This window comes from Coturnix japonica, chromosome 4 (genome assembly GCF_001577835.2).
Source record: "Coturnix japonica isolate 7356 chromosome 4, Coturnix japonica 2.1, whole genome shotgun sequence".
In the NCBI taxonomy this organism is placed as follows: Eukaryota; Metazoa; Chordata; class Aves; order Galliformes; family Phasianidae; genus Coturnix; species Coturnix japonica.
The window spans coordinates 41,197,837-41,222,245 of NC_029519.1; the positions used below are offsets into that span (position 1 = coordinate 41,197,837).

Sequence of the window (24,409 nt, forward strand, 5' to 3'; positions counted from 1 at the left end):
TGGGAAGGAGACATCAGAATAACCTCTTGGTTGATGATAGGTCACACAGCAACACAATGTCAGAGGTTCATGTTTCTCACATTCCAGATCTAGATGAAGACTAGCAGCTCCCCAGCCTTTCCAGCCCATGTATCATTCCCTTTCACAAGCCACAAGATGTTGCTGCCTGGCCTTGGGTAATGTTCATGCCTTTGGGCCATGATTTGCTCCATCATGAGTTCCAGATACAGAGATTTCCTGCCAGTTTTTGTAGTTTTTCATTTGCAACTTACCTTTTGTTCTAAGTATTACTATCCCTTGTATTTGGGAGACTTAGAAAAAATGTAGCTACACATCCCTTTGATCCCATGAGCACTTCTTGCTTCTTTCTTGATGTTGGCACTGGTCCTCCCTCTTTCATGCTTCCCCTTCTCTTACACCATGCCTAAACACTGCATAGTCCGCATAGTGAAAGACTCATCTGTGTTAATACTGATATGGATTTTGCTCTAAGCTGGAGTGATCTGCACCAGACTATGTCAGGTGGCCTCCCACTGCTGGGGGTTGGTTGTACTCCCATCTTCTGCTCCTGTTGCTTGCTCTGAACTGGCTTTCTGCTTTTCCTGAAGCTTTTACTGAGCTGAAGTAGCCCTGTTTGAAGGCAGAACCTGCAAGGAGCATTAATGCCAAGCTGGGAGGGAAGTCCCTGAGCTTCCCTGGTAGGTTAACCCCACTGCATCATACTCTGTGCCATGCTTCTGGTGCTCACACACTTTCAGCCTAGTTCTCAGCATGCTAATCCACTAGTATCTGTTTGCAGCATTGCAGGGTAGCTGCCCTTCCGGGTTAGCGTGTGGCAGTGGTTGCATGAGAAATCCTTTGAAAAGTGCGGGTTGTGACAGCCTGGGTTTGGGTTTGGACAGCTCTAACCCAGCTTCATTCCTCGATCTGTTCCACCCCTGCAGCTACACAAATGTTTGCTAGCACAGGGAGGAAAGAACATGTTGGATGGGAATTGATAAGCAGATGCCAGAGGATAACAGGAGAGCAGTAGTGCCTGCTGAGTACTTTTGGGGAGTTCAAGTACAAGACAATAATACTGCTGATGACATGTACACAGTAAGTGCTGTCTGAAATAATGGTGAAACGATAGCTATTCCTCTGTTTTGCACTGTTATCTACCCCAAAATTGGGGCAGGTGCATGTTTTATTGGTATGTGATAGCCAGTTTCTTGGTAGGTAAGATTGTTTCACTGCTGGTGTTCTTATTAAAATTATAATAAAAGCTTAAGTTAGCCATAACTGGCCCAGGAAAGGAATTTTTCTTCATAAGTGGCTTGTGGACAGGTGGATTTTCTTTTTCCCTTCCATCCTTTCTTAAGAAAATGGCTAGCACTTACATAATAAACATGGCAGAAGTGACAGCAGCCTTAATATTTTTCTCCCATTAGAAACAAACTGGAATACTTTCTGTGCAACAAAGAACTATCCCATGCCTTGCATGTGATAACTCTTACTTTAAACCCATAGAGGCTGCTAATAGGGGTAGTTTGCTCGTTCTACTTATGTGGAGTAATGGCAAGAAGATGCTGCACCTTGAGCGAGTTATGGTTGCCTTGGGAACTGTTTTAATTTTTGGAACTATAGCCAGATGAATTTATGACGAAGAACATAAAATGTCTCTTTAGGTAAAGCACTTGATGACTCTTCTTAGTATTCCTTTTAAGAGATGGGGGGGGGGGGGGAAGACTGCTACTTACATGAGTTCTGTATTCAGCATTTGATAGGTGTAAGGTTGTTGTCTTGTTTTTACTTGCAACCATTTGCTTTGTTATTGTATTTGATAAATCTAGAAGTGCAGTCTTCTGAGAAATGGGCAGATCCCTCCATATATCACCTTGTGCACAGAGTGGAAATGAATTAGTTTCACGTGCATTCATTTTTCTTATCATGTCATAACGATGTGCATTCACGTGGCTGTTACATATACAAACATAGTGAGTTTACGGACTTAGTTCATTAATTTTTCCATTGACCTTTGTTAATCATAGCTTTCTTAAGAGTTAACATCTTTGGATTGTTGGTTTTTGGTGTTTTTTTTTAGTGACCGTATTTTTAAGGCCATCTCTAGCTCACTAAGCTTAAACAAAAGACTCTCTGTTGGAAGAAATGCACTGCTGAGTGATTTGGTAATTCTTTGCTTTATGACAAAACAAACACTGTGATTTTCAAGACAAAATGCGAAGCACAAAAGAGACTGAGGAAATAGGGAATATGCAAAATGAAGGACATTGCTTTGCCCATTATTGAAATAGCTGTAAAATAGAAGGATGGTAACTGGTAAGGAAACTGTAGAGCACTGGTGGCCTACACATGGTTGTTATCTTAAATTTGATAATATGCTAACAGTTCTGGACAAACCTTGGGTGTGCATATGACTTTGTGAGGGCTTTCCTACCAAATGAAACATCGACTGTGAAGGGTTCCTTAAGAATTGATTTCAGACCTCTTACACCACTGATCTTAGAGAGTTTCTCTGTGCCTGGATGAACTTGGCAAAAAGACTTGGGAAAGTACAGCAAACAACATGGAGTGGGTTTTGTTGTTGAATAAAATGACCTAATCAAAATATTTCTCTAGTGGTTTTTTAAATCGACTTACATCTTCACTTCTCTTTCTGACCTGTAGCTTGATTCTGTATTTCATGGGCAGGTATTCTATGTCACCTGCATTAGCTAGAAGATAGGAATCTGTAGGGACTGCAGGGCTTCTATTTCTATATAGTTAAATCAAGATTTTCTTAAGCTAAAATTCTCTTTGCTGAGGTTTCTGGAGCATTGAACCAAGTAGCAATGCTTGTTTTTCTTCCTGCACACAATAGTTTGGTGTTGGTGCTGCAAACTGGCTACAGCCTTGGGGACTTGCAAAGGTTTAGTTGAATGGAGGACTGCAGTGATAAAGGAAAGACTTTTGCTTTGTTACCCGTGAAGAAGAAATGAACAATTGGATGTGAGGTATGGACACTCACAGAGAGAAGCAGAAAACCTGAAAGAGGGAGGCTGCAGGTGTGCCTTCACAATGAATGGCTACTGGAACAACTGGGGGATAAATACAAGCTCCTCCTTTCTGTTGGAGGAGCAGACAAGTTTGGGTGTTGCATCCAGAAAAAGATGCAGGTTGAATTAAAAGCTTTGACTTCTGGCTGGTTGTCTTGCTGTAAAATCATATTTTTTTTTTTAATTTTCTTATGGGGGAGGGTCATAAAACAGCTCTTAGTGGTTCAGATAAGAACCTGGGCTACACTCAGCAATGTGGGTGCTGTACAGTTTTGCACAAATGTGTCCCATAGTTGTGTATAGGCCCTAGAGGTGCAGTTGGGTGTTGGCCTCAACAAAACTTGGTTTGATGCCTGTTCTGTATGTGTCCTGAGCTGGGCTGTGGTGGGCTTCCTGAGAGGGTGGTGCTGGCTGATTCAAGTGTGATGTGTTCGTGCTGTGCTGAGTTACAGAAAGTAACCTGCCAAGGTGGGATTGATTCTGCACAGTCAGCTTCAGTGTCTCACAACATGTAATGCTGTTGGACTCCCTTTACAAAAGCTGTGAATTGGCACTTTGCAAATGCTTTTTTGCCTATACGCATAGCTGTTAATGTGAGCTAGGTGATCTTGAAAGAGGAAAACACTTCCCTTGGAGAAACACTAGGCTTTATGTTTAATTTTCTTTTATTCTGTGAATGAGACAGACCTTCTGGGTCTGTTTCATCTCAGTATGGTGGCAACTTGTTTGGCTATGAATGTTTGCTATGGAAGTGCAGTTGAGAAGAGTGCAGAGGGCACACATGGAGAACTCTTCCTCGCAGGTGCCTTTCGTGTGCTGTCTGGAATAAACCATCTGCAGAGATAGTGTAAGATACAATGAATCTCTCTGCTATGTCCAGGATATTGAAAACAAAAAAGCTATCAGATCTGTTGTGTGTATCGAGCCTCCCTGGCTAGGCCATTGGGTATGAGATGTTTTTCAAGTTATTCTCTGTCAAACTTAATGGTTGGATTTCTTAGAAATTCTTGAGGAAAACTCACCACTAGTTATTTATATGTTTTATGCCCAGAAATTCTTCACAGAATCACAGAATGAATCACAGAATGACCCGGGTTGGAAGGGACCTCAAGGATCATGTAGTTCCAACCCCCCTGCCTGGCAGGGCCACCAAACATACACCTTTACTAGATCAGGTTGCCCAGGGCCCCGTCCAACCTGGCCTTGAACACCTCCAAGGACGGGGAATCCACAACCTCCCTGGGCAGCCTGTTCCAGGGCCTAACCACTCCTAGTGAAGAACTTCCCCCTAACATCCAACCTAAATCTCCCCTCTTTTAACTTAAAACCATTTCCCCTAGTCCTGCTATTATCAGCCCTTTCGAAGAGTTTACTCCCCTCCTGGGAGTAAGTTCCCTTCAGGTACTGAAAGGCTGCAATGAGGTCACCCCGCAACCTTCTCTTCTCTTGGCTGAACAAGCCCAACTCCCTCAGCCTGTGCTCACAGGGCAGGTGCTCCAGCCCCCTGATCATCTTCATGGCCCTCCTCTGGACCCTTTCCAAAATCTCCATGTCTTTTTTGTACTGAGGGCTCCACACCTGGACACAGTACTCCAGATGGGGACTCACAAGAGCCAAGTAGAGAGGGACAATCACCTCCCTATCCCTGCTGACCACCCCTCTCCTGATGGAGCCCAGGATCCCATTTGCTTTCCAAGCTGCCAGAGCGCACTGCTGGCTCATGTTATCTTCAACCATTTATATTACCGTCTTCAGACATCTGGGAAGCTTGAATTTGAAGTGGCCCGTGTACTTCTGGAGTGGAAACCAAGACTTCACTGGAATTCCTGTTTCTCCTACTGAACTGATATCTTGTCTCAAAATCTTCATGTAGAATTGCTTCCAGAAAAGCAAGCCAGATGCAGTGCAATGTGGTTATTCAGATAACTTTGAAAAGCAGTGTGAGGGTCCTCTATCTGGAGATTTAAGTGTAAGGGAAAAGTAATGATGTTCTTGGCATCAAAGCCAAATCACTATTTGTCTGCAGGCAAGCTGTTTATCTGCAGCTCAGTCTTTCTGCAAGTAGATAGACTTCTGTGCTTGTGGAGTGTTGCTGTGTTTAAGGCTGGTAGAGCTGCTGAGATCTGCAGCTTGATATGCAGGATTCTGGCAAATTACTGCAACCTGACTCTTCATAGAGGTGTTGTTGCCTTTCTTCTATTGCTCAATTGGACTCAAAACTGAAGTAAACTCACGCTGATAAGATAAGCAATAGAGACCGTAACAACTTTCACTGCTCTCTAAATCCTGACAGCACTTTTGAAACACTGCAGGTTTGATCTTAGATTTCTATCTCCTTGTAAAAGTTAAAAGAAGTTAAAGATTAAAAGGCTAAAGCATAGTTACTGAAGACACATAACCACTGAGTTTCTGTGATTCTTTGAGTTACTAAAAATGCCACGTTGTTGTGTATTTTTGGAAGTGAATTACCATGCTGAAATCAGCATTGCACGTGTTTTGGTTTCAGTTAGAGTAAGCTGAGTGATGTATTTTGCATCCCGGAGTGGCAGTGGTGCTAAACTATGCATGTAATGCACGTGTAACCATTGTGCTTCTGGATTTGCCAAGCCTCAGTGAAGTGGATGGTTTGCAGCTCCATTATGATGAACCTTAGCACGTAAATATTAGACTAAAATGCACTCTTGCAGAAATTGTTGGCAGCAAGCCTAACATTAAAAGGTGCCTGGTGTGATAACACCTGTTAGCAGTCTGTGGGGAACTGGATATCAAGCCTGTAATGGCAGGTTGTTTTCTGATGTGTGTTTGAGGCAATAGTGCCACGTTATCCAACCCTTCTAGGCTGGCATTCAGGAGGAATCAAGAAGGAAAGTAAAATGACATCCATACTCATTTTGACATTGATTCCTAGTGCATTACTTTTATCTTCCTCAATACTCAAGAAATTATATGTTGATGTTATTGGATGGGTATTTCTTTTGGTCTCACCACGAAGTTTGCATAGAACCTAAAGTTAGAAGTGCTTTGCTAAATGTATAGAAACTACAGAGTCAAAACTTGGATTTGTGGTACTGAACACCTGCAAAATGTATTTAATGATCTTAAGTACGCGTGAATTTTTATTTATTTTTTTGGAGTTTGTGCTGTTGTATTACCTTGAAAAAAGGGCAATTGGCAGTGCAAGCCGAGGGAGGAAGAAGGGAAGTATTCTGATTCTTTCAGTTTCTATCTTATAGTTTGTATTGGAGATCTATTTGGGACAGAAAGAAAACTGAGATACTTGGTAGTATCCTGCTGCAATGGGTATTCCATATATCCACATCTTTCCTGGAAGGTTGTAATTGGATTGTGTGCTCTGAACCTGCAGGGCTAGACCTCATAGCTACATTGCTCCTTTCTAAGAGAAGAGGGAATGTGGAGGTGGGTATGGAGTCTACTTCATGCAAACTTTTATTTGTTAGTAATTGGAGCATAAATGGATAACCTAACTACCTAATTTTGGTTTCTGCCTACTTTGATTGGACATGCCAGTTGTTTCTCAAATACATACACATCAATGTATGTGCAGAATGGGGTGCTGTTAGATTAACGGGCAGTGTTCCCGTAACAGTAATAGCCTTGCTGTTAAGTGCAAGCCAGAATGCCTTGGCACTGACAAGGAACAGACCCTCAAAGGGCACTAAGCTGCTCTCAAGCAGCAGATTTATCATTGGCTGATCACGGTTAATCTTCAGAACCAAGCAGAAATGCAAGTTTTCCACTTGTTTTAAGCTACAACTAGCAAATATGGAATGTGTTGACTACTTGAAAAACTACAGATACATGCAATTTGAAATGTACATAAGTCATGAAATGCAGACTAATATTACTAATATGACACGATTTTGCTACCTCCTTGATGTACATTTAATTAGCATGTGAAAGCTGGGTAACAGCTGTGAGCTATGCATAGAAAAGTAACTTGACCTTTAAGCGGTTTAGTTTTCTAGGTACAAGTCATTCGGGGAAAGTGTCTGGGGTGGGTTTTGGTTTTTGTTGGTTTTGTTGTTTTTTTTTTTAGTAATGCTTCTCAAAACCCTTTTTTTAATCAACAGTGAGAGAATTGTCTTTCTTGTTAATCTTGTTTTGTATTCAATGGTACATTTGGGCAATGTATGTACCAGTGGTTCTTGTGGTAAAAAGGGGATTGTCCAGTCTAGGTTAGATCTGTTTTAAAAGGATGGTTTTCTAGTAAGCAGGTCACTCGCATATATACATATATGTAATGTAATTCAAGCACTGGTGACTTATATGACGTATTGCTTTCATGAAAAACTTGTGTTTTTTCTTTCTTCCTTCAAGCTTCTGTTTTGCATGTAAGGCTTTCTGACTCATGGGGATTTTTGGTCATGTATTATATTTAAGGACTTTTACTTCTATTGTGAGAAGTGCTTTTGTGCTCTGTGTGTATAATCTAATTTCTGTGGTAACACGCTGTGATTCCTTGTGTGTGAGAATTCATTTTGCTGTGAAGAAAACAGCACTGGGACCACTGGGTCAAGGGATTGTTGAGCCTTGCAGCATGGTTGTACCAGAGGCGTTGTGGTAAAGGATGGCCCTGTGGTCATGTTGCATGCATCGCTTCTTAGGCTTTGAGTATGATCAGTTAAAGGCTTCATGGTTAAGGCAGTGCTTTTTCATATCTTTATGTTGACAAAACACCTGTTTCAAGGATCTAAACTTCAACAAAAGATGTTTGTTTGTTTTTAAGCAGATCCGTGAACGAAGAATTTCAGTTCCTCTGGGTGCTTTTTGGCTCGCTGTGCTCTGACTGTCCTTGCTCTTTTGTAGCATTTATGTCAATGACTGCAGGATGGAGAGCTTAGTAACTGTTTCAAGGTTGAAGAATTGCAAGGTGCTTTATTTTTGTGTCCCATGGGCTGGAAGATTAGGAAGGGAAATGGGAACAGATGAATGAATTGCTACTGCATTTCCCCTACTGTAGTGTAGTAGTACTTAGATCTCTTCTTTTTTGGGGGAGGAGCTTCCAACAAGTTGCTGTTGAGAAATTTTAAACCTCTTAATCTCCAAGTGGTAGAGCAAAAACAAAGTTGATTTTCTATTAGACAGCCCAGTGAAACACTCATATTGCTACTGTTAGGGTGAGCAGGTGAGCAAAACCTGAAAAAATAAGGAAGAATGAGAGCATCTGAGCTTCAATTGCACGTGGCTGAAAGTATCTCAGGTTTTCTAGATGAATTGCTTAAATAATTGAAAATGAATCATAGTCATCAAGGATCTGTTCCGTGTTTCCCTTCTTCCTTTGCTTGCCTTTATTCCATTCATTGGATTTAGAAATTGTTCTGGTTTCAACTGGGATGGAGTTCATTTTCTTCATAGTGTCCGGTATAATGTTACGTTGTGGCTTTAAGAGAAAAACAATGTTGATAATACAGCAATGTTTCAGTCGCTGCTGAGCAGTGCTGTACATAGCCAAGGACATCGCAGTGTTTCAGCAGCTTATTCTTCCTTTGAAAGACTGGGAGGAGCACAGTTTTCTCCCCCAGGCAGAATCAGGACAGCTGTCCTAAACTGGCCAAAGGGCTATTTTATGCCATATGACATCATGTGAAAATATATATGTTTTTAATATATATGAAAAATGGTAGGGAGTTGGCCAGGGGAGGACAGCTGCTGATCTGGGACTGGGCGTCAGTCAGCGAGTGATGAGTGTTAAGCATCACTTGTTTTGGGTCTATATTGCTGTTAATTTCTCTCTTCCTTTTCTGTCCTTTTGTATCAACCCCCAAGTTCTTCTCTTGTTTTCTTTTTGTAATTTCCCTGATTCTCTCCTCCATCCCACTGGGAGGGGGGAGTGAGTGAAAGGCTGTGTGGTGTTCAGCTGCCTGCCAGGAATAAACCACAAGAATAAATGAATATTCTTTTTAGCACTTATTCGATTAGAAGTCTAGGAATGTGCTGAGTTTATTACTGTAACTTCATATGACTATTGCAGGGATTTCTGAGTTATAAAGTACGCAAAACTGAGCCACAGTATCTTAAAAGCTGATCGTCTTTTCTGGCTTCACTGATCTATGGAAAAGGCAGCACTAAGGTTGTATGGAAGTGCTTGTAACTACATTACTGCTAAGTTTCTGAGCAGTTTATTTTCTCCTTTTTTGGGACCTGCAGAATTGTTTCCTGTTTTCCACCCCTCAGGAGGAAAATTGTAATGGTGATTGTGTGAATATTTGCATTTGCTGGTGGTTGGAGATGGAGCAGTTGGTTTTATATATGCTAGACATTTCTATGCCATTTGTCCTTGGACAACTGTACTGGGGACGACCACGTCAGACTAGGGGTGGCTCAGCAACTTCAATACATTTGCCCTTGCTGGCTCTTACAGCGCTGTACCTAAGGGTGCATCTTGATCCCACCTTTAAATACCTCCTTCCTCTGGTCTCCGGCAAAGGTGCTTGGTTGTACTTGTGTCTGCTTACCACCTGGCAGTGCTTCTGTTCATCCCAACTCAATCTCAGTTCTTTAGGGCTCTGTTGTAGTTGGTGCATGTATTAGATTTGGATTTTCTTTGTTTTGGGTTTCTGCTTTTGTGCTTTTACTGGTGAACTGACATTTCTGAAATTGGTTTATAAGTAGCATTGCCAACAACTCCAGGCAGGCCTGGTCAATCTTCTTAAGCCTGTAGGGTTACGTGGTTGTTTTTTGAAGGCTGAGCACCACTAAGACTGAAAAGACCAGGGGAAGCAGGAGGTACAAATAGTGAGGAGATTCTTGATCCACATACACAAGTATCAGTAAGTAGTAAGTAACTCTCGTCTCCATTCTGTATTTTGCCAACAGTCATTGCACTTCTATCCTCCTATCTGTAAGTCCACTTTAATCTTTATGAAGTTATATTGAAACAAATATGGTTATCAGTGGGTTTTTCTCCCCTCAGTTTCTCATTTGTGGTGTAACTAAAATCAAACAAATGGAGAAACATTCTAAAGAAAAGAAAACACCTGAGCTTTGTAAGGATTCTGAGTAACAAGTATAAGATTCAGAAGTATTAAAATATTGTGTTAAGCAACAGCAAGTTTCAAGTTGTTTCTCTTCTTTCTTTTTTATGATTATCAAATGTAGGTGTGTAGTCATGAAGATGGGCACAAGAGAACCACTCAGGCTGAACTTTTGTCCCAATGCAGTCTCCCTTCTCAAAAGAAGGTGATAAAGCAGTTTCTAAAAGCGATTGCAACCAGACCTTGCTGTCAGTACACTTTAGTCCCCAGATATTTTTTCAGTGCATTTAGGTAATTTTATGTCCTGTTGTGGGATGGAGTCTTAATGAACAAATCTTCACTATATGCATTTTTTCCAAGAGCTTTTAATTTGTTGCGTTGGCCTTATTCTGTGGGCTCAATTGATCTATTAAGAAGTGTTTGTGCAGTCTCTGTGGAGTTAGCCCTAGTGTGCTTATCCACTTGTTTGGTTTAGACAGTGCTCTTAGGGTTTTCAACTGAATATGTGTGAATAGTTAGTAAAGCATCCTTCAAGAGTTTGGTCTGCTTTATTATTGGAAATCATTTTAGTAGGCGAGCAAAAGAATATAAACAGTGTGTTTGTTATGATTGAGTTTGAAAAAACAAGCAGCTGAATTGTTGAGAAATTTAGGATAAATACCTAGAAGTAAAATAAGAATCTTCTTGGATGTTGAAGCTGCTTTGATGACAGCAGCTTCTCGTATAGATAAGGTTTCCTCATTTCATTTCAGGCATCTATTTCAGTTGAGTAAACAAGGAAGAAATGGAACCAGTAAGTTGATTGGTGTTTTTCTTGCTATCATTAACACCAGCCTATGTACAGTTGTGAAAGCCATCTGTGAAAGGATGAGACCTAATACTTCAAAAAACCTTGTTGATGTCTGTAAGCTATTAGCTCAAAAAACATGTAATGTTTCTTATATTTTAACTTATTGGCCTTTAATTTCTAACTTGAAGCAATGTATATTTCTGTGTTTTTTTGTTTTTGTTTTTTGGTTGTTTTTTTCTGTAATGCAAGAGGTTAGAAGCTGATGCATTTCTATTTAAGTTTTCATTGAACTAGGTAAAAATGTTTAACAGCCATTTACCACCTTGTGGCAGAGGCACTAAGAATACAAGAAATAAGTTTATTTATCTGCATTGCTTCTTGGGTATATTTCAATTCATTACAGTTATGTTACTAAAAGAAACTAAGACTGACCTTTTTTTAAATGGAACAGCACATAATTATGCAATCCAAAATTAAATCATTTGAAATAGTATATTGATACTAAATTGATTTTTTTTTTCCATTGCCTGATTTAGATGATTCTCTTATTTTCAAGTATATGAGCATATGTATTTGTGGTTGACTTTAAGAACCTAACATCTGGATCCAAGCCCTTTCTTCCTTTCAGGATAAGAATGACATGTTTGGTTTTTTTTTTATATGCAGAATAGCCCTGAATTGTAAGGTTTAAGGCACAGTCCTGTTTAGTTTGAAGGGAAAATAAAACAGCACAACCCAAAAAAGTGTTAGTAGGCTTAGCATATGCAAAAATAATCCACTACTCCTATTCCATTTTTTTTGTTACCTTGTACACAGTTAACCACTTTGACTCCGAGACAGCAACATGATACTAACATTACTGGTGTGTCCTTAGGTGTAAGGTGTTGTGTCTAGTGCTAGTTATGAGGGTTGGCATTAATTAAGGCTGTTCTGGCATTACTTTGGGATAAACACTCTCTAAGAGGAGGTATTTCTGGCTGTGACATCAGAAAACAGACATCTAAATGTCTGCCAATAAGTGAGCTGTGTATGCGTTTGACTGTAGGTTGTCTGAACAAGTTCTTACACAGCTGAAGATGCTTGAATATCAGTTAGCAGTGTGATACAGCTTGTACTCAGGAGCTGAGTGGAACTAGGATGGTATCCACTGAGATCAGTAGGGCCCAGTGACTAGTATAATGTGGCCTTCTAAGCTCAACGTATAAACAAGGTAGACTGTAGCAGGTTGGTTTTCCCTCATCCTTCTACTTCATGGGTGAAATGCAGCGGTTCTATGGTTACCTACCACCCTGTAAAATCCAACCACAATGACCCCAGATGAGTCAGTTGTTACCCCAGCATTTAGTATGTTTTTTTTAGCAATATAGTTTCTTAATTACATATGTCACCTAGTTACATTCAAATTGTCTGCTTTTCCTAGAAATAAGGAAGCTGGATACACGAGGATCTTGTCCTCTTGCACTTATCAGAAGTACTCAAGATTGTGGAGTGTGTGCCACCTACTCTCCCATGTAGTATCCAAGCATACTGATGGGGTCAGCAAATGAAGGAAGTGCTGTAATAAGTGCATCTGTTTTTAGTCTGACAGTGATGCAGTTTTAGTGAAAGTGATAAGTGAAGCTGTTTCCAGCAATGTCTTCAAGGTTTGTCATGTAAAACTTAATGTAGATAAGTTGGGCGTTCATACTAATCCACTGAAAAATAGGGATGAGTTTTGCCTTGGTCTCAAAAGTAGCCTGTCGATTGAGCTTCTGGGGCTAAAAAAGCCTCTCACAGAGACAGCTGTTTGCTTGCATGAGACTTCTGAAACGAGAAAACAACAGTGAACCCCTGTTGCATCTAGAGTGGAAAACAAGTCTCCGAGGCAAAGCACCCTACTAGTAGGTGTTGATACACATGACAAAATGGGTCATCATCTTCTGGACTTGTGTAGCTTTTTACTTCTTGCTCTGTATCTCAGTATATATCTGTGTGAGCAAGGTACCCATCTTGGGGGGAGGGGAGCGCTACTTTAGGTGTACTAAATTGCCAGAGGTGGACTGGTAATCAGAAGAAAGTCGGTGCCTGTATTTATGAATGGACGATACTGAAGAGCTTTGGTGTAAATTCTTAGTGAAAGTAAACTCAGTCAAATGTGTTAGAATTTGATAGCTTTTTCTTTTTCCATGATATTCCTCCATTGCATACACACAATACTTTGTGTTTTCTGCTATTGTACGTTTTTCTTTTGATAATATTATTCATAAACCTTTGTGAAATGTGTATTATTTTTTTTTGGAAGCCACTAATTTATTTTTATTATTGTTGCAGTACCTGCTACAGTCATCACTGCCACAACTGCTAACATGGAGGTGGTTTCAGCAGAAGTAAACAGCTTGCTCCCTGAGGAAATAATGGACACTGGTATCACTCTGGTGGAAGATGACAGCATTGAGGCGGTTATCGTGTCTTCACCAATGGGAGATTCTATTCCCATGGAAACAGAACTGGAAGAAATAGTGAACATAAGCTCCACCAATGATGCTTCGGTTACGACTACAGCCACAGTCACCACAGAACCAGTTACTGCACCCAGTAATCACTCGGGCGATGTGACTGCAAGCACCACAACCATAAAAACTGAAGGAAATTCAATAGTAAAGCCTGCCTTTCAAAGTGGTCTACATAAACTTGGTGCTCAGACTCCGGTCACTATATCAGCCAATCAAATTATTCTGAACAAGACCACTGACCTTAAAATAGGCAATCAGAGCATTAAACCTGATGGGCAAAAGCTAATTGTAACAGCTTTGGGCAAGACTGGCCAACCCATTGTTTTAGCCTTGCCTCGCTGCCAGCTCCCGCAGGCGCAGAAGACTGTGTCCCAGACCCAAGGTGGAGACTCCAAGGTACAAGGCCAGCAGATCAAAGTTGTTATTGGAGGTCGGTCAGAAGTGAAACCTGTTGTTGGTGTCTCAGCTTTAACGCAAGGAAGTCAGCTGATAAATACTGCTGCCCAGCCTTCTGTTTTGCAGACACAGCAATTAAAAACAGTACAGGTAAAGTGAGTTATGCTGATGAAACCTCTTTAAAATGATTCTGTTGGTGCGACTATTGTCTGCTTCCTTCACTGGCTGACACACTGAAAGGTTGCTTTCAGCCTTTCCTTTCCTTGTATAAAAGCACAGTGCTTCTCTTAGCCCACTCTTCCATCTGTGAATGCATTTACAATTGTATGCCTTTTATCTCCCAGCTACTGTCTTGAATCTTAGGGGTCTGCCTCGGAGAAAGTTAACTATCAGAATTCATTATATTGAATTTTCCCATTGTTTTCATTTTATAAAAATAAACTCTATATGCATTCATAAGAATGAATTGAACTCTTGATGACTACCATTCTTTATTCTAAGTGCACGCTGCTTTCCCATTTCAAGAGCAACCAGCTTCTTAAATTCTTAAGCTTAGCTTGTTAGAAGTAAAGTCTCTGAAGAACCTTAATGCATTTGAGAAGGAACAAAAGCGGTGCATCTTGTCTGCCTTAAACCTGCTTAAGCTTATCAGTGTATATTGATCAGCTAGATTATATTGTAAGGTGGACACTTCTAAGTGCTATTTGCTGCCTCAGATGTAGATCTTCTGATAATTGAAAGTAGAATCTGAAGGGATCTGAAAATATGTTGAAAAGACGTGGGCTGTTAGCCAAAGGGGTCTGATATCTGATACATGGCAGAACTGAACACGAATGACTTTGTTCTAAATGGAGATGAGACACGTATCAAAAAGTCACGAAAGGAAAGCTGGGACTCAGTGGAGGTTGTAGTGGAAAATAATCATTTTTATGGTTGAGTAAAATGAGAAAGGAAGCTCCAAGTATACAAGCTAAACCAAATTTCTTGCATGTGAAAAAATGACTTTTAAGTATACTGCAGGCAGTGGTACATTCTACAGTTAGTATTCCATGTTAAGCAAGCATGAACAAGTGTGACTGTGATAGTTTGTTTTAAATCAGTAGATGATCCTTGCACCTGTTTCTGCTTTACCTCCTTTGTTGCTACAGTGTATTCGAAAGAAAAAATGTTTCACAAATATATCTGTTACATATGTTGCTCTTATTTTTGCACCTTCATTGTTAATGATACTGTTGGCATTACAGCTTTCAAGTCTTGCCTTGTGAGTCAGCACAGGAAGGTGTGAGAGTGATCAGTACCTGTTAGCTTCAGTTACTGCTGACTGACACATACAAGAAACAGAAGAAAACAGCTTACATGTGATGGGCTTCTGCTTGTATGAGATCACTTGTCCCAGCAGTGATTTAGTAATTGACCTCTGCTGTTTGTTATTAGGAAACCTACAGGTTCCTTAATATAACCTGATACAAATGGACTTGTAACCATTTGTTAATCAAACCACAACTAAATTGTTGATTAACTTTGTTAATTCTTCCTTTTGTAAAATTGATTGAATTGTTAATTCATTATATTCATTGTTTGTTTCTTTCTTACAAGGAGTGGAGGAAGTAGAAATGAAAAGCAGGACAACAGTTTTCAGTTTGTTAGAACTGCCTGATACTGTGGGAAAGACAGCTACATGAGCAGCTCCCAGACAGTACTTATCCCTGCAGAAAATTACTACATCAAAGGATTATATGAGGCTAGGTGAGAGATTCAGTCTACCTTGTCATGTATGACAGGGGAGGTAACCTATGCTTCAAGTTCCTGGCTTAGAAAATGAAGTCATGCATTTATCCTATGATCCAGAATGAAACTCTAAACTTTCAGTGCCGTCTTGGCACCTTCTGAGAGGAAAAGGAAGCCATGAATGCCTCCCAGCTTCCCAAGGGTTATGTGTAACTTAACTCATGTGATTCAGTTGTTTTCAAATGCAAAGCAGCACTTCATTTGGACTTGTTGCTGAAAAATGAATTGATAAAAGACTAGACTTGGGTGACTAAGAGCCTCTCTACAATTCTCCTTATGTTATCACTGTTCTAGCAACTTCTCAGATCAAGAGAATTCATTAGTCTTACTACAATCTATTTGTAACGCTTGATATTTCAGCATTTGAGAAAGGGCAGAGTTGACAGAGTTCCAGCAGAACATTCCTTGTAATCTTGCTCCCTCTCTGTGATGTTGAGAGTTCAGAGACCAATATAGGATACAGCATGACCTCAGGATTCTGTTGTACCAAGAGAAGAGGCTTATTGCTTTCCCTTTCATAGACCTAGGTGACTTGTCACAATATAGTTGAAATCACTATCCTGAGTGTGGAAAAAATGACTTGGCAAATGCATTAGCTTTTAGCCTAGGGTTCCTGCTTGCATGCAAACTTAAAAATCACCATGTGCTAGTATATTAGCTTCAGTGCAAAGCAGTAGTTGAGCTTTGCAGATGACTCAACCAAAGGTCCAGACCCATCACCACAGCTGTCACTAGACTGGTCTGACTTGAACTTGTCTTGTTGTGTTAACTGGCTGTGCATTTCAGCAGTTAAATCTACTTGTCTGTACCACAATTGCTACCATAGCAAAACAACTGCTAAGCCAGCACTGTGGCTGTGCCTCATGGTGGAAAAATAATGTCATATACTCCATAATCCCTCAGAAAATCCCTATTCCTGACACAGTATTGTGTCCTTACTATCTTCTCTGGAGTATGCTGTTATCTTCTATTTCCAGTCCCTGTGAGGTTTTTGTTTTTTTTCCTTTTATACCAAGTATAAATTACTTCAGGTGTGGCTACATGGAAGATCTCCTGCAAGGTCATCTAGGGAGTGGATTTACAGAATGTTAGCTTCCTTATGGTAGTAGTGTTCTGTATCTAGCAGTAAATTCAAGGTGTGCACCTTCTTTTTTTCTATGTGACTGCTACACTGTTTGACAGCTGAAGTCAGAGTCTGGTCACAGAAGCATGCTTGCTCTCTTGGTTAGTGGGGAGTGCCTACAGAGGCACAAATGAACCATTTAAGTAGAGATGCTTTCATGTTAATGGTTCTCCCACTTTACAGAGAAGACAACTGGAGAGTGCTTCTTAAGTTAATATTTTCCTAATGGAAAAGCTTGTTGCCACAGGAAATACGTCTGCAGTCTAATTAGAAGTAACTTGTGGAGAGCAAAGCTTAATTTACGTAGGCAAAGAGGAATAATGCTAACTTTCTGTGATTAGTATAGGCAATGACAGAGAGCTCGGGAGAACTTGCTCTTGCTGAAGCATCGAACGGGCAGTCTGTCATTTTGATTTCCTCTGGCTTCTCCAGTCATACTGAAGTGGGTAATGAGTTTCCCACTGAAGCACTTATACTATCAGCTCGTGCAGCAGAGCTCTCAAAAAGCCTCTCTGCTAAGGGGCAGCCAGATGGCTTAGAGCGTGTGTCCGGTTTCTGATGGCCAAGGGAGCTGTGTTGGGGTTTCCCTATGTCTAAAGGCCTGAAGGGATTCAGCCTTCTCTTAGATGATGATAGAACTTCGTACTAGACCAACAGGAGGCTATTGCAAGTTGAGCCTGTAGGGAACAGGGCTACTTTTGTGAACTGGCTATTGTATAGGGATTTATACTTTTCTCTGAGATAATTAATGTTGTTGGATGGTATTTTACAAGCATAAAGTTACAAGTGCTTGTGTTCCGGTAGGTGGTGGTCAAGTTCAGAGTCAGATTTTGACCTTGCTTCAAAGAGTAAAAGTAATAGCAGCTGAATTGGTCTGAAACCTACAGCAAAATTAGAATCAACTTCAACAGAATGGAAGTTGCTAATCTAATGGGTAAAACATGGGAAATTTATCAGAAACAAAACTAGAATGTGTGTAGTTTGGCTTATAAAATAGTATTAGATTGTGTTCATCCACCCCCTGTATATGTGCAAAGAGAAGTGAGTTCTAGAGATGTTTAAATGTCTTTGAGTTACGTTTATAAAGTGTGCTGTGAATTAATCTTCTTTCAGTGAAAAATGTATCTCCAAGAATAGGAGTTTCCTTTCTGTTTCATTTTAGGATGAAGGTTTGCTCCAAAGAGCGCTCCAGTCTAAATGCAGAGGAATGCAAGGCATTCTCTAAACACTGTTTGTCCTCTGTTGCCGTGTAGTGTAAGAGCTGCTGGGTGTCCCTTTGGCTGGGCACAGCTCAAGCACACAGAGACATATCCTCTCTGTAGGAGGCCAGAAGGTTCAGACCTATCACAGGTGGAGCTCTGGCTGTCCCAGCCATCCTGCAGGCGTGTTGTTGGCAGTTGAAACTGCCCCACACTTGATCTTTGTGTGGAGACTGCTGAATTCATTACGTATTGCAGAATATTTAGAATGTAAATGTGTTCTTTGTCAGCAAATGCTATAAACAGGACTGTGTATAGGAAACCACAACATTCAGCCCACTCAATTGCTTCGTTTAAGCAATCACAACTTATTCAGGCTGTTGAAAGTAGCTGTTACATCTGTATTTTTCTACGTGTGTGAGGTTTCTTTGGTTAGCTGCTTCAGTAGCAAAGGCAGATCAGCAACTTGGTATGTGGCTTCCCATGTGGATGCCATGCTGTGGGTTTGTGATGTTGCTAGAGTTGGTGGCTGGTGTCTGTGGGGTGCAGATCAGGCCCATCGGTTAATGGAAACAGAATAAATGTGTCTTGTAGCAGACCCTTCAGTAATGATAAGGTGGGGGAGAAGGGCAGGGAAATCCTTTTTAAACAAAAGCCTTCAAGGTGAAAAAGTCTGTCTCATCAAATTGCACTTACTTGTTCCTGGTGCTGCAGTACTACTGGAGACAGGATCTGCTGTGGGGTGTACACAAAAGACCTGGATGTATTCAGTTGATTGTGTCTTAGTTAACCAGTGCCTAAGACTTCCAGAAGTTTCATGCTTCTTTTTTTTCCTCCTTTGTGGGGCAGAAGTGTGTTGCTATGTCAGCACAGGTGAAGAGATGTTTCCGAGCAGTACCTGAGCAGTACCTGTCTTGTTGTAATAGTTAGAGGATCAAGTTATGTCCTGGTTGTCTGAAAATATGACTTTAAAAAATATATATATCATATTTTAAGACTGATACTTTTAAGTTAATATTTTTGTACAGACAGACTGCTTGTAAAATTTATTTTCAGGTTGCTAATAAGGTATCTTGAAGTCAAGGCATGTTTGTACAGAGACCTTGTAGGATGACTGTAAGGGGCTTGGCTGCCGTGCTTTATCTTGCTCTCTCAAGTGGCACAGATGATAACCCATGAGAAATGGAGGTAAAGTGTGAGATGAACAATTTCTCTCTATTTCCATGTGTGAACGTTGCCCTGTTGTATGATGTACATAACAACATGATCATTCTGATCCAAAACACTCAAGTTACTTGAGCTCTTTTTTTAATCCATCTTTCAGATTGCAAAGAAGACCCGAACTGCAACTTCAGGCCCAGTGATCACCAAGCTCATCTTTGCAAAACCAATCAATAGCAAAGCTGTTACAGGGCAGACCACTCAAGTGTCACCGGTCATTGCAGGTTGTACTTACTCTATTTATTTTGCTTTACAGTTTGGCTTTTTATAAGACTATTCAAAGAGATGATGGTGGTAGAAATTTTTTTTGTATTGATTTTTATTATAGATTTCTGAAGCAACTGGGGAAAAAAAGTCAGCAAAGATTTTGGTAGGTAGAAGCAGATATGGGCAGTGGTTGATTCCCTTATGCTTTGTTTATTTACGTGGCTGTAGATTTGGATTATTTTGTTTTTTCTGCAAAATGTTTTTATTTGGTGGATTTTTGGGTAAAAGAGAGAAGTGCCTCAGCCTGAAAAAAGGTAATTTGATAAACAAAGTCTTTATGGATAACTTAAATTAAAGAGAAAGAAGGGAGGCAAATGCTTTTCTATTTCTGTAATCTGCTTGTGGTAGGCTTAAATGTGATACTTGCAAGAAACATTTCTGAGAATGAAATGAAGCTGTTGTTTCTGTTGAATTGCTCAACTACTTAAGAAATAAGTATTTCTGAAGAGTCTATAAGAAGGTAGTTAAGGTTAAGAAGAGATGGTTTGCCTCTTTGGAAAACAAATCTGGTCCTTTTTTGCCTTATTAAAAAAAAAAAAAAAAAAAAAAAAGCTCAACCAACAACGCAGTGTTTTCATTCATAGAATGGTCTGGGTTGAAAAGGAGCTCAATGATCATTTAGTTTCAACCCCTCTGCCATATGCAGGGCTGCCAACCACTGGACCAGGCTGTCACATCCAGCCTGGCCTTGAATACCTCCAGGGATGGGGCATCCACGACTTCCCTGGGCAACCTGTTCCATTGTGTCACCACCCTCTGAGTGAAAGGCTTTCTCCTAATCTCTAACCTAAACCTCCCCTGTCTCAGTTTAAAACCATTCCCCCTTGTCCTATCACTGTCCACCCTCGTAAACAGGTGTTTCCCCTCCTCTTTAAACACTCCCTTCAAGGACTTGTTCACTTTGGCAGTGGGACTGATGTATCCCTTGATAAAATGCGCGCAAATTATCACAAAAGGAGAAATGTAAAAAGCTGGAGTTGTTTTTGGATGTCTGAAGGATTTTTTCAGCTGTCCAGGCTGACAGACTCAAGTAAGCCTAAAATCTCTTCCATGTATTTAAATGAATGCATTAAGTCTTCATAGAGCTGTGACTTGAGCTGGTTGTAAAAAGAAAGCAACTGCCTCCTGTGTTCATAATTTCCACTGTTACAGTATTTGGCACATATTTGAATTATAATCCTTTCCTTGTGCTGTCAGATTGGCCTGTGCCCAGTTTTATGTTGCCAGTGAAACTGGATGTCCCAGTTCCCATTAATTCCTCTTCCTCAGACAGTTCCCCAGCAAACACACAGACCTATAAAAAGATTGCTTTGCTGTGTTTATACACATCTGACTTAAGCTATTTGTGTGTTTAAAAAATAAACTCAGAGGGGGGGAGGAAAGCTGCTTTGAGAAGCATTACATTTGTATCTAGCATTACATTTTCACCTGGCATTACATGAAAACTGACAAGCAGTGAGGAACTAAGGAACCACAGCAGAAACCTTTTTTACAAGTGTGTTGTTTCATTAGGTTCCTAAATCTTGCTGCCTCCAGAGTGAAAGTAAGCATACAGATCACAAGGTATCTACACATTATGCATTACAAAAGAAATAAATTTCTGCCTTTGAAATGAATATGTTGGAGAATACACAATACTTTTCCCTGAGCTTGCAGGAGGCATCACTGGGAGATGAAGATGCTTTTTTAAGTGAGAGGGAAAGTCTTTCTAAATACTTTCCTTTCCTCTTTCCACCCCAACCACCAGTAGTACAGTTTGCCAGGTCAGAGAGGCTGGTATTTGGAGAAGGTATTGAATGCTAATTTGCTTATGTGTTTTTCTTGGTCTGATAGGTATTTTTAATCGCTTGCAGCTGAGGTGGAAGTTCTTATACTGACAATTCTTTCAAATAAAGCAGCCAGATTCAGTTTTGGAAGCTGATACTAAGGGCAGAAGAGGAAGTGCAATGAGAAGGGATAAAGCTGTTACAAGGGACAGAAAAAGGGGGAACAACTTAGAAGTATTGAATGTTGAGGAGGGTTCCGTTTTTCAGGTTGCTTGTGCAGCCAAAGTAACAGCACACTTGGTTGCTAAACAAAAGTGAAGCTGCCTTAGAGAATACAGATATCAGGGCAGCTTTCTGTGAGGATGGTGGTGTTTTGTTTTAGTGGTGCTTGAGTTAATCATCATGTCACCAGATGGTTTTATATCAGAAAGTTACACTGTTTCTTGTTTGATTTTGATATATAGTGCAGCAGAGTGGATGAGAGAGAAGCTATGGCAGAAATACATCTGAGTCGAAGGGCAGCAGAGGAAAGCTCAGAGGTCAAGCACTCTTTGGAAATCATTTTAAAAGCATTAAAAAAGAAAAAAACAACTCTGCTCTTGGAGTTTTGTAATGTTGCTGAGGCTGATTTTGTGATTTGGAGCTTTTGATGTTTAAGCTTCTTTGCTGTCGTAAAAGCAGATTGTATGTGGAGTTACACCTCCACCCTGATTTTCACAAGAGTGTCATCTATTCTGTAGGCAGTGAAAAAGCCAAACACCAACACAAACTGAAGGAAAAAGGTCACAGTTGAATGTGGAGAGACACCAAGCACCACTTTCATGGTCATATGGAGAGTTTCTGCTGTCAGAGTTGTAAAAAGAAGCACCCACACCGCTCCCTCCTTCCCAGTTCACATTTTATTGCACATTGGCAGCAGCCTGGGGTCTTCTTAGCAAGCTGCCAGCTGTTGGGGTATTTGTGTGCAGGGCAGGAGTACTGAAGGGCTTTGTGCCCTGGGATGCTGTGCTGGCTCTAAGGATTCAACAACTGAACGTTACAGAAAGATGGATATAACTTTCAGCTTTTTTAAACCTAAATAAACAATCTTTTTATTTGTAGTAATGCGGATTACTTTCTAGTTGAATCTAACTCGAAAGAATTCTACTGTCCTTTCTGCTAGGTAATGTACCTTCAGGTGAGGATCAGCTACAGGCTAACCAGAGAAGGCGTTTGCTTTACAAGTTGTAAATGGTGATAGTTCAGCTGACCATCCCTTTCTTGATTACAGGCAGGGTTGTTTCACAATCTACTCCAGGAACACCACCAAAGACAATAACAATCTCTGAGAGTGGAGTTATTGGATCATCTTTGAGTACAACAACACAACAGACACCGAGTAAGATAGCTATCTCGCCACTCAAATCTCCTAACAAGGTAAGAACCTTATTCTAGCTGCAGCCTTCTCGTCTCTGCTGCAAAGGAAGCTCTGTGTTTGCATCTTTGCTGCAAGCTGTCTGTGATCTGCCACTCCAGAGTCTCCATTGTGAGTCACTATGCTCTGCTCTGCTATAGTGGCCTAAGCTGGATTTTTCAGCTAGCTCCTTTAATGTGATTTCAATGCACATTACTGCATTAATTTCCCATTCCTGTCACTTTTTGCCATTTCCGAAGCATCCATTCTCCTGTTTCATTCAGCTGTTCTCCTCTAGCCAAGTGCTGAAATAGCGTACTATTTCTTTTATCAACTTCTGAAAAATTCACCAGGCTCTTCAAGAGGAGATCTCAGTTACTTTATAGGTTAACATTTACCAGCCATTGCCTGGTGTTCCATAGGTAAATTAGTCTTCACTAATGTTGACTGATATAGATGAGATTGGCAACGATTCTTGACAGACTGGGAAATTGGTATAGGCAGACAATTGATAGAAAGGTAACTTGTGCATCATCAGCTGTGTTGCAGATGAGCATTGCAGTGATGCTTGGATCTTAGACCTGATAAAATTCCCTTGAGAAGAAGAATATTGCTGGAGAAAGGATGAGTCTTAGAGTGGGAACCAAGATATATAACACATGCAAGCTAAGTACAATGTATGAAAACCTATGTGAGAGTTAAGATTTTGTTAGTTTGGATGTGCATTAGCAGTGGAATGTTACACAAATGGAGCAAAGGGCTTTTGTTTCAGAATTATTACTGGGCAAAACAATGTAGGGAAGCTGTAAAGTCTTATTCTAAGAACTATCAGAAGAGTGAGAGTAAAAAGTCTGTTATCTCCTGAGTTTACTGTAGGCAAATAATTCTAAGTATCTTTTTAAAAAAATGTTTCAAAACCTGTGGATCTTTCTGAAAACTTAAAGCAGGAAATGTAAAAGAGTAGGTAGAAAACAGTGGGAGATGTCCTGGTTCTATCAGTGAAACTGCAACAGAAGGGCTGATAGTATATAGAATAGTCAAATGACACACTGCAGAAAACTGGGTCTTACCAGTATCTGGAAACTTATAAAATAATTTCCTCAGTATTTTCCATTTGGTATGAATTAACAGCATAAAGTGAGATTATTTTTTTTTCATTTCCATCTTTTAAAATCCCCATTGATCATGTAGCCATCATGGTGCCGATTATAAAGCTGTTATTCCAAAATCCATCCTGACGATGCTATGGCTTCAGTGTGCAGAGTTTCCAACCAAAACGGGGCAGTGCTGACTTCCTGCAGGGACCTTTCTGTGCTGTGATTGCACGGTCAGGTTGCACAGTGTGAGTTGTGATTAGATTACAACTCTTTTGTTCACAAGAAGATCTTAATGTACTGTGGGAGAACTGTACCTCTCATAATTAGAGGTACATATATATATAGAGGGTTTGCATACTGCACAGAGGTTTAAACTGCTTCTTTGTTTTGCCAAGCAGCTAACAGTGGTGTCAGTGGCCTCCCAGCCTCCCAACTCCCCCCAGAAGACGGTGGGCGTCCCACTGAATGTAGCGTTAGGACAGCAGATCCTCACAGTGCAGCAGTCAGCACCCTCCTCCCCTGGGAAGGCCATAGTCAACCACACAACCACGCAGGTACAGACTGACTTTTGTTTAATTTTTAGCATGTCTGCATCTCATAACACATGGGAAGACTAGGGTGCTGATCTGCAGGATGGCAGTGGGCATTCCCAAGGTGTTTTTGTAAAGGCTTTTGTTCAAGTTGGCAGAGGAACGGGTGGTCCTCCCATGGAGGTACAGGCTGGCTATGGCTGACAGCCAAGGGTGTACACATAGGAAAAAATGGGTGTCCAATCTGGAAAAGCTTCACTTGGAGCTAACTCTTGTATCTGTATATTATATTTCTCATGTCATCTTAAAGACATGCT

The 24,409-nt window shown here is 40.5% G+C and overlaps 1 protein-coding gene across 3 annotated transcripts in view; it reads left to right on the forward strand.

Moving 5' to 3' along the window:
* The window catches only part of LIN54 (lin-54 DREAM MuvB core complex component), a 38,026-nt gene that overhangs the window by 2,156 nt on the left and 11,461 nt on the right, over nucleotides 1-24,409 (forward strand). For 2 of the 3 annotated variants that reach the window (XM_015861562.2, XM_015861563.2), the window contains exons 2-5: nucleotides 13,131-13,858; nucleotides 19,143-19,263; nucleotides 22,343-22,488; nucleotides 23,961-24,116. In XM_015861562.2, coding sequence (XP_015717048.1) covers nucleotides 13,166-13,858; nucleotides 19,143-19,263; nucleotides 22,343-22,488; nucleotides 23,961-24,116 — 1,116 coding nt within the window. In that variant the 5' untranslated portion in view covers nucleotides 13,131-13,165. The remainder of the gene's footprint in view (nucleotides 1-13,130; nucleotides 13,859-19,142; nucleotides 19,264-22,342; nucleotides 22,489-23,960; nucleotides 24,117-24,409) is intronic. The other variant, XM_015861564.2, reaches the window with a different exon arrangement.